Source organism: Sorghum bicolor, chromosome 7 (genome assembly GCF_000003195.3).
Source record: "Sorghum bicolor cultivar BTx623 chromosome 7, Sorghum_bicolor_NCBIv3, whole genome shotgun sequence".
Lineage (NCBI taxonomy): Eukaryota > Viridiplantae > Streptophyta > Magnoliopsida > Poales > Poaceae > Sorghum > Sorghum bicolor.
Genome location: NC_012876.2, coordinates 8,707,334 through 8,722,634, shown reverse-complemented (window position 1 = coordinate 8,722,634; position 15,301 = coordinate 8,707,334). Strand labels below are relative to the sequence as shown.

Below are 15,301 nucleotides of genomic sequence, written 5' to 3'. Positions count from 1 at the left end.
CCTAAAAAATTTTACAAATTTTTTTGAGAACTAAACAAGGCCCTACCAGCATTACACCACGTTCACGCCCCTGGGTGATGTGGTACCTCCTTGCCTGACATGGTCAATAGTTTTTTTCATAGTAACTACGAAGAACTCGTCGATGCTCAAAATTTTCAGCTCGGCTCGTTACAAATATACAGAGAAGGGCAGAACTTTGCATGACGTAATAATTTTGAAAATAAAATAAAACTTGTAGCATTCCATTTCGAACAATTACAAGAACGTGGGCTGCTTTCTCAAAGAAAAAAAAGAAAAGAAAAGAAAGCTGTGCTGCAGCTGAGTCTGCCCAGTTGCGATGCAGCCGTAGCAGCCTGCAGATGCCAATGGAGGGGCTAGGATGCTGCAAATGGTCACGGCTCATGCAGCTTTCAATAGCAGAATTGCGTTGGAAGATCTTCACTATCTCAATGTGACAGAATAAATCATCAATCAAGCCCAATGAAAAGGGCGGCGAGTGATAAAAATTTTCCTTACACAACGATCGTGCAGTTTACAAGGTAGAGCTAGAGCACCACCGGATTTCATCCTGAAATTTCTACTGTTCAGAACACTGCGGAGAACCAGCAGCAAACTTCAACGTCGGACATACCCGATCATCATATCATATTATTACAACACTGTTTAAAGAACCTATAGAAAACACAGGCCGATACCTGATAAAGAGGGGGCTACTTTTTGAATCAGAAAGTAGGTAAATCAGGTTAGTGGTCTAGTCTATATCAGTATCACAAACCCAAGATTCGCGGACATGTGGTGCAGCAGCTCACCATTGGGCAAGCCATTTCCTTGTCACCACTGCCATGTGAATTGTTGCCGATATATGTTTTCTTCAGAAATCAAGGCTCCACACGCTTGGGTATAGCTCAGTGCCTCCGGTAAATCCTAGATCCAAAGTTCTATGGAAGCAGTCCTGGAACTGATGCACCCAAGCACTGTCCCCTGAATACATTGTGCCAACACTGCACTGCAGTTCTCAGATCACTTGCAGTCTATACAGGCACTAAAAACTGCAGAAAACGATATATTATTCCTTCATAAATCAACTATGGCTCAAAGGGGGTCAGATCAGTAGATTGAACAAAAAAATAATGATGCAAACTTTGGAGTGGTTGTTTATGGATTTTCAAACATTTCTAATGAAGCTGGCAAGATAAGAGTACTGTAACAGAGTGATGAATGAAATGTGAAACGTACTCACAATCTGTTCAAGCATTTCTCCTTTTCGCAACTCTAACTTGGAGAATTAGATGGACATCTCTCTTGAATATGGACCTCAGTTCTTCATTGGCTTCAATACCGATTCTCCTGACAGATTTGTCCCGTATCAGATATGCCAAGACATTAGGAACAGTTCCAATAATGTAGATGTAAATTGGCAAAATACACATTCAACCATTCCAACATAGTAGCAACTTTTTCCATAAGAGAATGTCTCACCCTATCTTAGAGCCATTTTTACCAACAAGAATCTGACGTTGGCTTTGCTTTGGTGCAATGAAGTGCTGTTCCACCCTAAGAGAACCATCTTTTAGCTCCTTCCAACCCATCAGACGATGCTCAATTACATAGGGGATTTCCTATAAAAGGCGGGTCAGACATGAGCAAATAAATTCCATTTGAATTCAAATTTCATTGTAAAGTTCCTGTAGCGGTCATTAATTGACAAACATATTCCAATTGAATTAAAGAGAACCAAGTTGCATATTCGAAATGCAACGGAATTACTTGGTGGATGTGATGCAGCATCTTCTCCCGCACAACCTCCAATGATATTGTTTTCATTACCTCTTCAGTCATTACAGTTGGTTCTTCATCCCAAGGTCTTCTTACTGCCTAGAAAACAAAAGGCATAACTAGAGTATTGAAGTTACATAAGGATTGATAGTGCTAAAAAATTAGTAAACAAACACAGAATTATAGAAGATTCAGTTTTAATTTTCAAGGGGTAATAAAAGTAAGTTACTTCCTCAGTCAAGAATATTGTAGGATGAATGCATGCAATATAGTTTTTAAACTTCAAACCAAGGAATATTTACGTAAGAGGCTATATAAAAAGGGTGACCACTAAGTAAATCAACTAGATACAAGTTTATTTTTTAAATGCCAAATAGAGAGAACATAGCTCATTAGGATCACATAGAATAATCAACTAGACCATAGTTATGTAAATAATGCACATCAAAACATCAGCAAAATGATACTACATACTGGCCAGTTCAGATCCTTATTGCAAATATTACACAATCTATACAAAGAAGAATCTCACAACATGAGAGAATTGTAGTTCATGTTTATATTGTATCAGTATTTGAACACTTCCATATGACAATGGTATTGCAGTTCTAAAAATACATCAAAAGAATTAACTGTCAAAATTCAGTTTTGGACATCGTAACCAATCAATCTTCACCTTATAACAACAACAGACAGGTATTATCTAAGCACAAGAACTTAGCATAAAAATCATAAAGTTCTACTATTCAAGATTCAGAAAGGTAAGGCAGACTGGCAGACGAACAATAGGTATAGAAGAAATACCTGGTCCATCAAGTACTGTACAAGGTCTTTCACTCCCTTGCCTTTTAGCCCAGATACCATGAAGTACCTAGCATTGCCAGAATTTCAATAAGGCAAGTGGGATTGTAGAACAACAAGGTAAGCCTAAAGAAGACTAATGAAACCTTTCATATCCAGGAAGATCTTCAAATTCTTTTGCAACTTTAAGGAGGTCCTTCTTGTCTTTCACCAGGTCAACCTTATTCATGCACAATATACGCCTCTGGTTTGGGTTCACCTCCATACCCAAACGTTTGATTAATTTTATGACACGTGAATCAGGCCTGCATAAATGAACACATAGTTTAGAAGTGCAATTATCATGAGTTCTAACATGAAACATAAATTAAACAAAATGTGATGAAGACTTACAGAGTAAGATGCCTATTGACATCGAACATGACTATTAGTAAATCATAGAGGTTAATTGAGCTCCAGGCACTCTCCACACGAACTGTGACATCCCTATAAGGAAATCCATGGTGCCCTAACATGAGCCCTGGGGTGTCAAAAAAGCACTGCAGAGAATTTTATTAGCTGAATACAATACATCTGTATAGCTGGTACTGATAGGCATACATATTACAAGCAGGTTCTTGTTTTGTGTGTTATATTAATGGTTCTATGATGGATAAATTAAGAACACATGATTCAGCCCAGAATTTTGTCAATTTAGACAGAACTAAATAGGGACAGATCAAGCCATGAAGATGCACCACTATCTGACATGAGAGGATTTGTTACACAATTAATATCTTGCACGGAGAAATTAAACACAACTAGTTTCATATATCTTTTGAGGCAACAAATGTCCAAAATCCAGTTAACAGCAAACACAAAACACCCTAGCTATGTTGAAAAGATTTCAAGGAACAAAACACCCTAGCTATGTTGAAAAGATTTCAAGGAAATTATATATGGTTAAGTCAAAAGTTTAAGATGTGGTTTCATTTCCTACTAGGCAGCCAGCAGAAGAATAAATAAACATGACAATATGACATACTATCTGTGTGTTCCCTTTTGTTAGCACCCCCAAAATTTCGTGAGTCGTAGTATTTGTCTTGCGGGAGACTGCAGCCACTTTTGTCCCAACCTGATAGATCCAAAGATAAGATATCATTTCGGCCAGGTAATAACTTTGCTGAACTATAAAATTATTATCAGAAAATGCGTTACATGACAAGTATCAATAGTACCATCCATTACTAGTTTATTACTGATTGGTTAAATAATCCAAGTTAAAATGCAGAGATTGGTATAAGTCATACACATATATTGGTATAAGTCATACACATATATTTTCAAGGGGTGGAGGCACAAAGGATAATGTGTCGAACTGTGCATGAACTGAACAGCAGGACAACTAGTACTGTCAGAGTCTGCGTAATAGCCATTTTCGAATGGATTCTGGAACTAATGCTGTCATCAGCTCATATCCACACCAACAGAAGCATTGCAGAATTAGTAACCGTATGATCGATGCCTAGTAGAAATGACTGCTAACAGCTACTTGATGAAACAAAGAACATTCTTTTAGAAGCTGTCCGTACCATGGTATTTGTGAGCGAGGACTTGCCGGCGTTGGGCGCGCCGACAATGCCAACGGAAAGCGACATCTGGTCTTCTTGCCTGACCTCCCCGAAATCCTCTTCATCCTCGTCGGGCGGCTCCATCGCGGCATCGAGCAGCGCGAGCGCCACGTCCCGCGAGCGGTCCTCGTCCTCCTCCTCAACGGCCGCCGCGCCCATCCCCTTACCAAAGAGCGCCTCGTCGGCGCGCGCGCGGAGGGAGGGGTCGAACCGGAGCTTCCTCGTCGCGGCGACCGGGTTGTTGATTTTTCGGGAGGGGGCGGGGCCCGGGGTCGGGAGGGCGTACTCGGCGCTGTCGAAGTCGGCATCGGCAGCCGGGACCGGGGCTGGGGCGGAGTCGGAGTCCGAGGACGCGGCCGCCGAGGAGGACGAGAGGAGGCGGAGAGGGGTGGGGGTACCGGCAGAGGGGTTGAGGGATAGGGTTTGGAGCGGGCGGACGGCTTGGAGGAAGCGGCGCATGGCTGCGGCGGAGGTGAAGGCGGCCGCAGCGGCGGCGGGACGGCGGAGGGTTTAAGCGAGGGGTATTTTGGGGAAATGCGGAGGTGCGAGGACGAGGACGCCGAGAAGGAAGAAGCGGCCTTTGGGCCAATTTCTGACCAGCGGTTATTGAGCATTGCCTGACAGAAAAAAAAAATCCGTACTCTCCGATTTTTTTCCCCTCTTTATAAACTCTATAAAACCAGGCATCTTACCTTTGACTTTTAAAACTGCTCAAATAACCTTCCTATCCTGATTTGTAGTAGTTTGAAGGTGGTTATCTCTCTTATAGTTAAAAAATTGGCAAATATTGCATACGATAAGGTTTTAAAACCATAGAAAAATGTCTCCAAGCTTTTACAAAAAAAAAAAAACTAGAGATAGACCATGATACAAAAAATCTACACAAAATATTTAGACCTAATGAAAAAAAAACTTTAGAAATTTGAAAAAAATAGATTGAGCTCTAGGAAAATAGAAAAAAATTAGAAAACCCCTAAAACATTCTAATCGGTGTAATAAAATTGTTTTGCAACATGCCAACATACATTAATGTTTTGTTGGTTGTGTGTTCTATTTTTATTGTTAAAAAGATTTCAAACCATGTTTACATATCAATTAGAATGGTTTAAGAATTTTCTAGATTCTTCTAGATATTTTATGTTTTCCTAGAGTTAAATCTATTTTTTGAAGCATCTAGTGTATGAGCTTTAAATACTTTTTTATATCATTTATATTTCAACCTATATCTATATATTTTTATTGAATTTTTAGAACTTTTTAGAGACGTTTTCTATAGTTTTAAAACCTTATAAGTATTTACCTTTTTTAACTAAAACAAATTGCCTTCCAAACCACTCCAAACTAAGACAATGATGTATTGAATGGTTTTGAGAGTTCAAGGAGGTAACATGTTTGATTTTGGAGTTCAAGTAGAAAAATTAGATTGCAACGATAAATAAAGGAGGTAGAATGGATTTTTTTTCCTTGCTAGGCCAACGAAGTGGATCTACCCTCCACGAGCATCTCTCGAAAAGGGAGCATTAAATATTGAGTAAAATACACTGGCGGCCCTTTAACTTATCAGCCTGTGCCAATTTGGTCTATGAACTTGCAAACGCGAAAAAGTGACCCCTGAACTTGTCCGCCTGTGCCACTTTGGTCTATGAACTTGCAAACGCGAAAAATTGCCCCCTAAACTTATCGACCTATGCCACCTTGGTCCATGAACATGCAAATACGAAAATAACACCAGCTGCATGGCACTGTTCTGCCACGTGGCCGCCTCTGGTAGGCCATGTATGGCACCGTTTATGGTGTTGACATCAGCGATGATGTCAGCACTTTTTTTTTAATTTACGAAATTGATATATTTTTATTCGTAGCTGAAAGGTCCTTGTTTGGTTTTGGTAATTGAGCGACAACTTAGGTGGACTAATAGTGTTTATGTGAGATACACAGGAGATTAGTCCACAGGTGATGATGTGATGACGGAGGAGCTCATTGCATATGAGACATGACATGAAGTGATGTGACCAAGGTGGAGAAGATCAAGATGAGGCTTGGCTTGATGGACCGGTTGCAAGAGTGAAGGGCAAGTGAAATGCTTTGAAGCGAGAGACCTCGTGTGACGGTGAAGCTTGAGCAAGACTTGGCGCCGATGGACCGAGGCAATGGTGAAGAGCAAGTGAGGTCAAGATCGATGAACCAATACGGTCATGTGATGATATGAAGTGGATCATATTATTTGTGTTTGATTGGTGCATGTGTTGCATCAACATCGAAGGAGTTGGAATAGAAAGCGCAAGGCAAAAGTATAACCTAGGGCATTTCCATTTCACCGGTCATAGGGGTGTAGAGAAGTGCTTGACCGGATTTAGGATAGATAACCGTACTATAAAGCAGGGGAAATCTTTAATTGCAATGGTTATCTAGTGCCACTAAGTGTGAGTCTCATTTGCATATACCTAGCGCTTAGTGACGTGGTGAGATGCATGAGAAAGTCTATAAAAATGTTTGTAAAATGCTAACGCACATGCACATGGTGGTGTACACTTGGTGGTGTTGGCACATTTGCAAAGAAGAAGGTGTTGGAGTTGATTTTGATCAACTTGGAGAAGAGAGAGAGGCTTTTCGGTGTTCTTCGGACATTAGGATGGCTTTTAGATTGAAATACTGCTTTGATCCATTATGTTTTGGATTGATTATCTATATGGATTGTATAGCCCTCTGAGTAAGCTTTCCGAAATGTCCAAAATCATCGAATTCGGAGTTCGGAGCTAGAAGTTAGCATCCTAACAAGTTTTGAGGTGCTGCTGAGAATGCAGGACCGGAAGTTCCGGTGGAAGTTCCGGTGGTACTTCCGGTGCCTGACCGGAAGTTCCGGTCAGCCTGACCGAAAGTTTCGGTTGGGCTGTGAGAGGTGCGCTCGCGTTTGAGAAAACACTTCCGGTGTCTGATCGGAAGTTCCGGTCCATGACCAGAAGTTCCGGTCCACAACCGGAAGTACCGGTCCATGACCACAAGACCGCTTAGGAGCCTTTGCGCATGGCCTCGCGTGTCAGGATTCACTTCCGGTCTCTGACCGGAAGTTCCGGTGGGACTTCTGATGGGTCCGAGTCTCTCACAACGGTCAGATCTGCTAGGCCACAACGGTCAGATCTGCTTGGACCGAGGCTCCAACGGTCAGATCTGGTCGGACCGGAAGTTCCGGTCCCAGGCACCGGAACTTCCGGTGGTACTCTATAAATACCGTTTGGAGCGCGAGCTGAGCAGTTGAGGGAGCCATTTTCTTCTTCCTACTCTTCTCTCTACCCATTTGGAACGCAAGGAAGTTAGGGTTCCTCCTCTCCTCTATCTCTCCCATGGATTTGAGTTGAAATTTCTTAGAGAGATTGAGAGCCCTTTGTGGGTGTGGATGAGAGGTTGAAGATCCACCATTTCCCCTTCATCTCCCTCTCATGCTTGGTGCTATTTTGAGTAAGGGAGTGAGAGCCTAGTGTGTGCATTCGGGATTTGCATTTGGTGGCACTAGGAAATCTTTGTGATTGGGGATTTCTTATTACTCTTGGTGATTGCCATCACCTAGACGGTTTGGTGGATTGTGACTCCGTTTGAAGCACGCAAGAAGATTGTGCGGTGCTCCGGAGGAGGATTTGTGAGGGGTACGGTGCTCACCCTGCGGGGATCGCGAAGAGGAACTCTAGTTGAGCGAGACGTGAAGAGTGACAAGTGGTCCGGGCGGGTCAAGTGCTAGAGCTTGTGGTAAGCACTCCACGTGGGAGAGTGTGACTTGCGGGTCACCACTAGCAAGAGGACCGGCGGCAACCTTGGGGCTTGTCTCAACGGGGACGTAGCTTGGTGGCAACCAAGTGAACCTCGGGAGAAAATCATCGTGTCAACATTATTCTTCCCGTTGGTTTGCAAGTCCCTAACACAAGCTTGTTCTTACATTCATATACTTGTGCTTGTGTAGTTGCTTTTGTAATTAGTTAGCTTGTGTAGCTTGCTAGTTACCTTCTTGCTTGTGTAGCTAGAAGTAGTTCCCTTGCGTGACTAATTTGGTTTGTGTAACCTTGTTAGTCACATTGCTTAGTTTGTGTAGCTAAGTAATTTGCGCTCTCTAATTTGGCATTGGTTGCCTTGTTATTGAGCTTGCTAGTGAGCTTAGGCTTTGTGCTCTTTGCCTCACTAGTTTGTGTAGGAGCTCCCCCGGTTTGCAAAGTACTAGTTGCATAGGTTTGTGTGACCTTGCTCCTAGAATTGATTAGGTGAGCTCTTGCTAAGGTAGCACCTTGCTTGCTTGTTTAGGATCTTTTCAAGGTGCTAGAGAACTTAGATAGAGGGGTGTAGTCTTGGCTAGACCGATAGTTTTAATTCCGCATTTGTTTTGGTTAGCCGACGCGATAAGTTTTAGAAAGGACTATTCACTCCCCCTCTAGTCCGTCATCTCGACCCTTCAAGTGGTATCAGAGCGAGGTCTCTCATTTGTGGTCTTCACCGACCCGAGAGGATGGCGGCTTATGGGCTAGATGTTGAGTGTCCACATATTTTTGATGGCACACACTTTGCACGGTGGAGAAATTGGATGCAATGCAATTTTAAATTTATTTCTCCTCAAATGTGGTGGATTGTAGATGTGGGCTTTTCTTGTGCAATTGATAAAAAGATTGCAACTCAAGCGCAAAAGAAATGCCTACATCTCGATTGCCAAGCTATTAACATTTTCAATCAATCTATGGATGATAGCATATTTAGTGAGATCATGGATATGAAGTCCGCCCATGAGATTTGGGTATTTCTCAATGAGAAATATGGAGTGATATCCAAAGAAGATGATGTGCCAAAGGTGGACGCAAATGAGGTTGTTGAGCATGACCACAACATGGTGGTTGTGGAGGATTGCTCCACCTCATGGTCAAGTGATGGTGATAATGATGCTATCACAAGATCACTTGACAAGGATGATGATGACGCCACAAGTGATGCAACCGATGATGCTACTCCATGCACACTTGATGGTGAAGATGATGGCTATGAGAGTGATGCTTCCACAAGCTCATCTACTACATCACCACATTGCTTCATGTCACATGGTGACACTAAGGTACCTATTGGTGGTGTAATTATTGATTGTGATGATCCAAATTTTGAGCTTGTGTGTAGACTCTCAAAAGCTTTAAGAAATGAGTTGGCAAAAACAAGTAAATTGGAAAATGAAAACTCATTTCTAAAGACCGCATGTGAACAACAAAAACATCTACTTTATGTTACTACTTGTTCACATGAGGAGCTAAAATTGGCTCATGAGGAACTTTGTGTTGCTCATGATAACTTGGTACAAGACCATGCTTTACTCACTATGAAGCTTTCTAATGAAGAAATTAAAACTAGTGAGAGCTCATCATTTGGGTCAAATGATCAATCATATGATATTACTAACCCTTGTGATGTAGGCAAGAAGCATGTATCCACCTCTTGTGATGATCTACTAGCTATGCCATGTTCTTCACAATTAGATACTTGTTCTACTTCTATGTCTTGTGAGACTAACCTTTTGAAGGAGAACAATAAGCTCAATGAACAAGTGAAGAATTTGAGCAACAAGCTAGAGAGGTGCTATAATTCAAAAGTCACCTTTGAGCATATATTGAAGACTCAAAGAATCTTTGGTGACAAATGTGGCTTTGGCTTCAAGGAGAAGATGACAAAGGGCAAAAGAAAGCAAGAAAAGAGAAAGCTTTCTCATTTCATGTGCTATCAGTGCCATGAAGTGGGACATCTTGCTAATGGTTGCCCAAACAAAGAGAAGCTCAAGAAGATGAAAGAAGAAGAGAGGCTCAAGCATGTCAAGTGCTTCAAGTGCCGCACTTGGGGTCATCTCACCTCAATGTGCCCAACCAAGCAATTGGTGAAGCAACAAGAAGAGCCTCAACCTAAGCCACAAGTTGAGCAAGAAAAGAAGCCCCAAGTTCAAGTCAAGATCAACCATCACTGTGATGACTTGATTATGAAGAAGAAGAAGACAAGAAGGGGTGGAAGAGCAAGACATTCAATGAAAATCCAAGATGCCAAGATAATGAGCAAGAATGAAGACAAGAAGAAAGCTTATGCTCACATCAAGTGCTTTGAGTGCAAGGATGATGGACACTTTGCCTCGAGGTGTCCTACCAAGCTTGAGAAGAAGGCTCAAGCAACCCTCAAGAGGCAAGGCAATGAGAAGCAACACATGAGCAAGGAAGAAAAGGCTCAATCAAAGAGAAGTTGCTACTTATGCCGGGAAAGGGGACACATGGCTCATTCATGTCCCCTAGGTAATAATTCTAAGCCTATTTCAATTGATGATTTTACTATGCTTAGAAAGGATGGTAATGGTACCTCTATGGTTGCTATTGCAAAACATCCCGCTATTCATACTAAGGCATCGCCTAAGTATGTTGCTCCTAACTTGAGAGGACCCAAACTAGTTTGGGTACCATCAAAAAGTGGATGAATATGTGTAGGTACCATCGGCATTGGAGGCTTGATTCAATTGATCCTATAATTGTTCATTATATGATTGAGTTAAGAATTAAAGCCTAGTGCACATCCAAACCCAATGCCATGACAAGAAAATGAAGTCCAAATGTGCTACAACATACAAGTGTCACATTCAAGTTGTGGTGATTTATTGGATCATTTGATGGCTTGCAAATACATGAGTTGAAGCTTGAAAATTAGATGATCATGAGATAACCAAGGTATATATTTGTTGATCACATTTATTTGGGTGCATATGAGTTGATTGAATTGGATATATATGCAATGTTGCTTGCTATAAGGTGTTTGAATGGATAAATGCTTAGTAATCAAGTTTGGATTGATTTGAGTTGAATAAGTTCATAAGATGACACTTAGTAATTGGATTGAATGGATTTATGTCTTGTGAAAGTATTCAAATGAGTCTATTTCAAGTTTGATTCAATTTGGAAAAGTATAGCTCAATTGCTTGAAATCTGTCCAATATTGAGAATCTGAGCTAGCTGAGATCAAGTCTGAGTTTGAGTGATCAAATCTATTTGGAATGGCTTGAAATTTGGTATGCATACTATGAACTTATCATAGAAGATGCTGTAGAAATTTCATGAGAATTGGATAAGGGATACTTCGGTTTTGGAGTAGATCTTATCAGCTATAGTGCAGCAGTTTTCAGCATATAGCAGTGGTGGAAGAATTGAAATCTGGTAGAAATCTAGAAGTCAAAAGAAGATAAAATTTTTACAGCTGCTAGAAGACTCAGTAAAGCACATCTCCACCAAATTTCGTAGTATTTGGATCTGTCCATTGTGAGATATGAGTTATTCTTTGAAAGGTACAGAATCTGCCAGAAAAAGTGACAATTATTGGATTGATCTAGAGTCACTTCAATTGAAAGGTCCTCAAGTTGGAAACATGTTCATAAGTGTTTGAGGCACCTAAGTTTGGTTTTGAATTGATCAAGAAGCATGACAAGCAAAAAGTACAAGGCTATTTGATTGTGGAGTGTACTTGGTGTACACATTTAGTACTTAAATTGAAGATCAAGATCAAACTCAAGATGAATATGAAGTTTAAGTTCTAGTGACTATTGGAAATCATTTGGTAGAAAGAAAAGGACTTAAACAAGTAGAAAGAAAAGGACTTAAAAAATGATTCATGGTTACTCATCACATTAAGTCCGTCACTTGAATCAATCAATCAAAGCAATTCAAGTGAGTATCAAGAATTGTTCTTTGGAGAGAGGTCACTTCTCCCTATGTGAGGGGCGTGCCGCCCGAGGAGTGGGTAAACCAAGTGTGGTGCTTGGAAGGCTAACATGGAAGTGGTGATCTAAAGGACATTTGAGATGCTTAGTTGAAGCAATCAAAAGGATTGATCAAGAAAGCAAGCAACAACCCAAAAGAGAGCTAGTCATGCTATTTCAAGTGATATTCTTAGTAGTTCTCTCATGCAAGCAATGACAAGAAAATATGAAGCAAGCCAACCACAACAAGATAGTGCACTTGATCATATAAGTGGTTTTCATTTCATACGGGTGAAGATTTGATCTATCAATTAACATTTATAATTAGTCTTCACCAAGCTTATAGTTGGACTTCACATTGCTATTTGGAGCTAAATTGGAATCTTATTGACTATCTTCTACTCCAAGATAGCAAAGGTATCATTGTAATGTGCATGATCATTTCATTCCTTACTAGTATGCGGTTAGTGCATATTGTACATGCTTAATAGGATCATGCATGACAAATGAAAAGTTTTAAATTCATAACCTACCACTATTGCTTGAATGATTAGTTGATCTAGTGGTATGTATATGAGTTTGTTCATGAGCTAGTAAACCCAAGTACTTGATCTATTTTGGATTGTTAACAAGTGACAAGTACAACATTGGCAAGATAACCCTTAATGTGAGGTGTGAAAAATCTTGTCATTGGTTCAAATCGGACTTGGAAGCTTAGGCAAATCAACTTAGTTGAAGTCAATAATTAGAAGCTCATGATGATTAGAGTACAAGAACAAGACAGCAATGCAAATGGATATTTAGACTCAAATGTTTCTTCAAGTGATATCCTACAATTGGTACTCATGATGATGATAGCAAATGTTCAAGATAGCAAACATGTGGTTCCATACTAGAAGACCTTAATTGGTAGAAGAATCCCATATGGTATCGGACAAGATATTTCATTTATACATATGGTATCTATCATACAAGAAGGTGGTTCCACAAGTGATCCTCAACTTTAAGTGATCATCAAGCAAAGAAAGTTCCCTCACCAACAAGATTGACAAGTGAATGACCCATGCTATGACATAGGGGGAGGTGCCCCACCAAATGGTATCAAGGTCAAAGATCCTATGTGGTATCTCAAGAGCAATTCAAGAAATGTCATTCCAACACATATGGTGATGTCCATAAAAAATGCAAGATTCAAGCCTCAACCATCTATCCTAATGTAATCCTTTGTCACAATGAGATTCACATTTTTTCAATTGGTATGAAGTGATTTAATTGGTATCACATACCTTTTATGGAAATTGATGACAAATGGGGAGAAGTTGGAACAAAGATATAATCATGGGATAAGTTGGACAACAAAAGATATGTTTCAAGGGGGAGAGATCAAACATGGACATGGACCAAGAAGGAGCAACACTGAAGGAAAAAAGATGGATCAAAATTCTTGAACATGAGAAGCACACAAGTAGGGGGAGCAAGCTCATGAACATTGATTGTTTGCATTTGATTTGTGCATATTCATGTGCTTGCTTGCATTGCATAAGTTTCGAAATACAATATGCATGCTTGTGTGGTGTATGCTAGTTATAGAACTTGATTGATGATATGAAAACTAGCATGCATAGGTTGGTAGCTAGACTTGTGTTTATCAAGTAAAAACTAGACCCTTGCTTATAATGTTGATCTCACGGGGTTTCTAGTATTTTTGTTGTCTAGCTACACATGGTGCTAAGGATGGTGTACATTGAATGCTTCAAATGATATCGAATTTGGTATCGAGCTACAAAGGTTTACTCTATACACCTTAGCACTTAGTAGGGTTTTATGGTGCTTATCCAATTCTTGACATAGAGCTTAAATGTTGGATAAGTAGCATAAAATCCAAAACAAGTTAGCAACTTACACTTGTGTGAAGTGCTAGCTTGAAAAAGCTTAATTTCCATATCTTTGTAGAGTTGTCATCAATTACCAAAAAGAGGGAGATTGAAAGGTCCTTGTTTGGTCTTGGTAATTGAGTGACAACTTAGGTGGACTAATAGTGTTTATGTGAGATACACAGGAGATTAGTCCACAGGTGATGATGTGATGACGGAGGAGCTCATTGCATATGAGACATGACATGGAGTGATGCGACCAAGGTGGAGAAGATCAAGATGAGGCTTGGCTTGATGGACCGGTTGCAAGAGTGAAGGGCAAGTGAAATGCTTTGAAGCGAGGGACCGCGTGTGACGGTGAAGCTTGAGCAAGACTTGGCGCCGATGGACCGAGGCAACGGTGAAGAGCAAGTGAGGTCAAGATCGATGAACCAATACGGTCATGTGATGATATGAAGTGGATCATATTATTTGTGTTTGATTGGTGCATGTGTTGCATCAACATCGAAGGAGTTGGAATGGAATGCGCAAGGCAAAGGTATAACCTAGGGCATTTCCATTTCACCGGTCATAGGGGTGTAGAGAAGTGCTTGACCAGATTTAGGATAGATAACCGTACTATAAAGAGGGGAAATCTTTAATTGCAATGGTTATCTAGTGCCACTAAGTGTGAGTCTCATTTGCATATACCTAGCGCTTAGTGACGTGGTGAGATGCATGAGAAAGTCTATAAAAATGTTTGTGAAATGCTAACACACATGCACATGGTGGTGTACACTTGGTGGTGTTGGCACATTTGCAAAGGAGAAGGTGTTGGAGTTGATTTTGATCTACTTGGAGAAGAGAGAGAGGCTTTTCGGTGTTCTCCGGACATTAGGATGGCATTTAGATTGAAATACTGCTTTGATCCATTATGTTTTGGATTGAGTATCTATTTGGATTGTATAGCCCTCTGAGTAAGCTTTCCGAAATGTCCAAGATCATCGAATTCGGAGTTCGGAGCTAGAAGTTAGCATCCTAACAAGTTTTGAGGTGCTGCTGAGAATGCAGGACCGGAAGTTCCGGTCAGCCTGACAGGAAGTTCCGGTTGGGCTGTGAGAGGTGCGCTCGCGTTTGAGAAAACACTTCCGGTGTCTGATCGGATGTTCCGGTCCATGACCAGAAGTTCCGGTCCACAACCGGAAGTTCCGGTCCATGACCACAAGACCGCTTAGGAGCCTTTGCGCATGGCCTCGCGCCGGTCTCTAACCGGAAGTTCCGGTGGGACTTCCGATGGGTCCGAATCTCTCACAACGGTCAGATCTGCTAGGCCACAACGGTCAGATCTGCTTAGATCGAGGCTCCAACGGTCAGATCTGGTCGGACCGGAAGTTCCGGTCCCAGGCACCGGAACTTCCGGTGGTACTCTATAAATACCGTTTGGAGCGCGAGCTGAGCAGTTGAGGGAGCCATTTTCTTCTTCCTACTCTTCTCTCTACCAATTTGGAACGCAAGGAAGTTAG

The 15,301-nt window shown here is 41.1% G+C and overlaps 1 protein-coding gene across 3 annotated transcripts; it reads right to left on the bottom strand.

Moving 5' to 3' along the window:
* Positions 453 to 4,771, bottom strand: LOC8071178 (GTP-binding protein ERG). Of its 3 annotated transcripts, none has more exons than XM_021464275.1 (9): positions 4,149 to 4,771; positions 3,602 to 3,691; positions 2,971 to 3,116; positions 2,724 to 2,882; positions 2,581 to 2,647; positions 1,828 to 1,875; positions 1,480 to 1,619; positions 1,241 to 1,347; positions 453 to 1,049 (listed from the first exon to the last, which is right to left on the bottom strand). In XM_021464275.1, exons 1-8 carry the CDS (start codon positions 4,644 to 4,646, stop codon positions 1,248 to 1,250), a joined length of 1,248 nt encoding a protein of 415 aa, XP_021319950.1. In that variant the 5' UTR covers positions 4,647 to 4,771; the 3' UTR covers positions 453 to 1,049; positions 1,241 to 1,247. The 3 variants fall into 3 exon arrangements, with proteins under 3 accessions (XP_021319950.1, XP_021319949.1, XP_002444026.1); XM_021464274.1 differs by having other exon boundaries at positions 1,237 to 1,347; positions 1,768 to 1,875; positions 4,149 to 4,769; XM_002443981.2 differs by having other exon boundaries at positions 1,768 to 1,875; positions 4,149 to 4,769.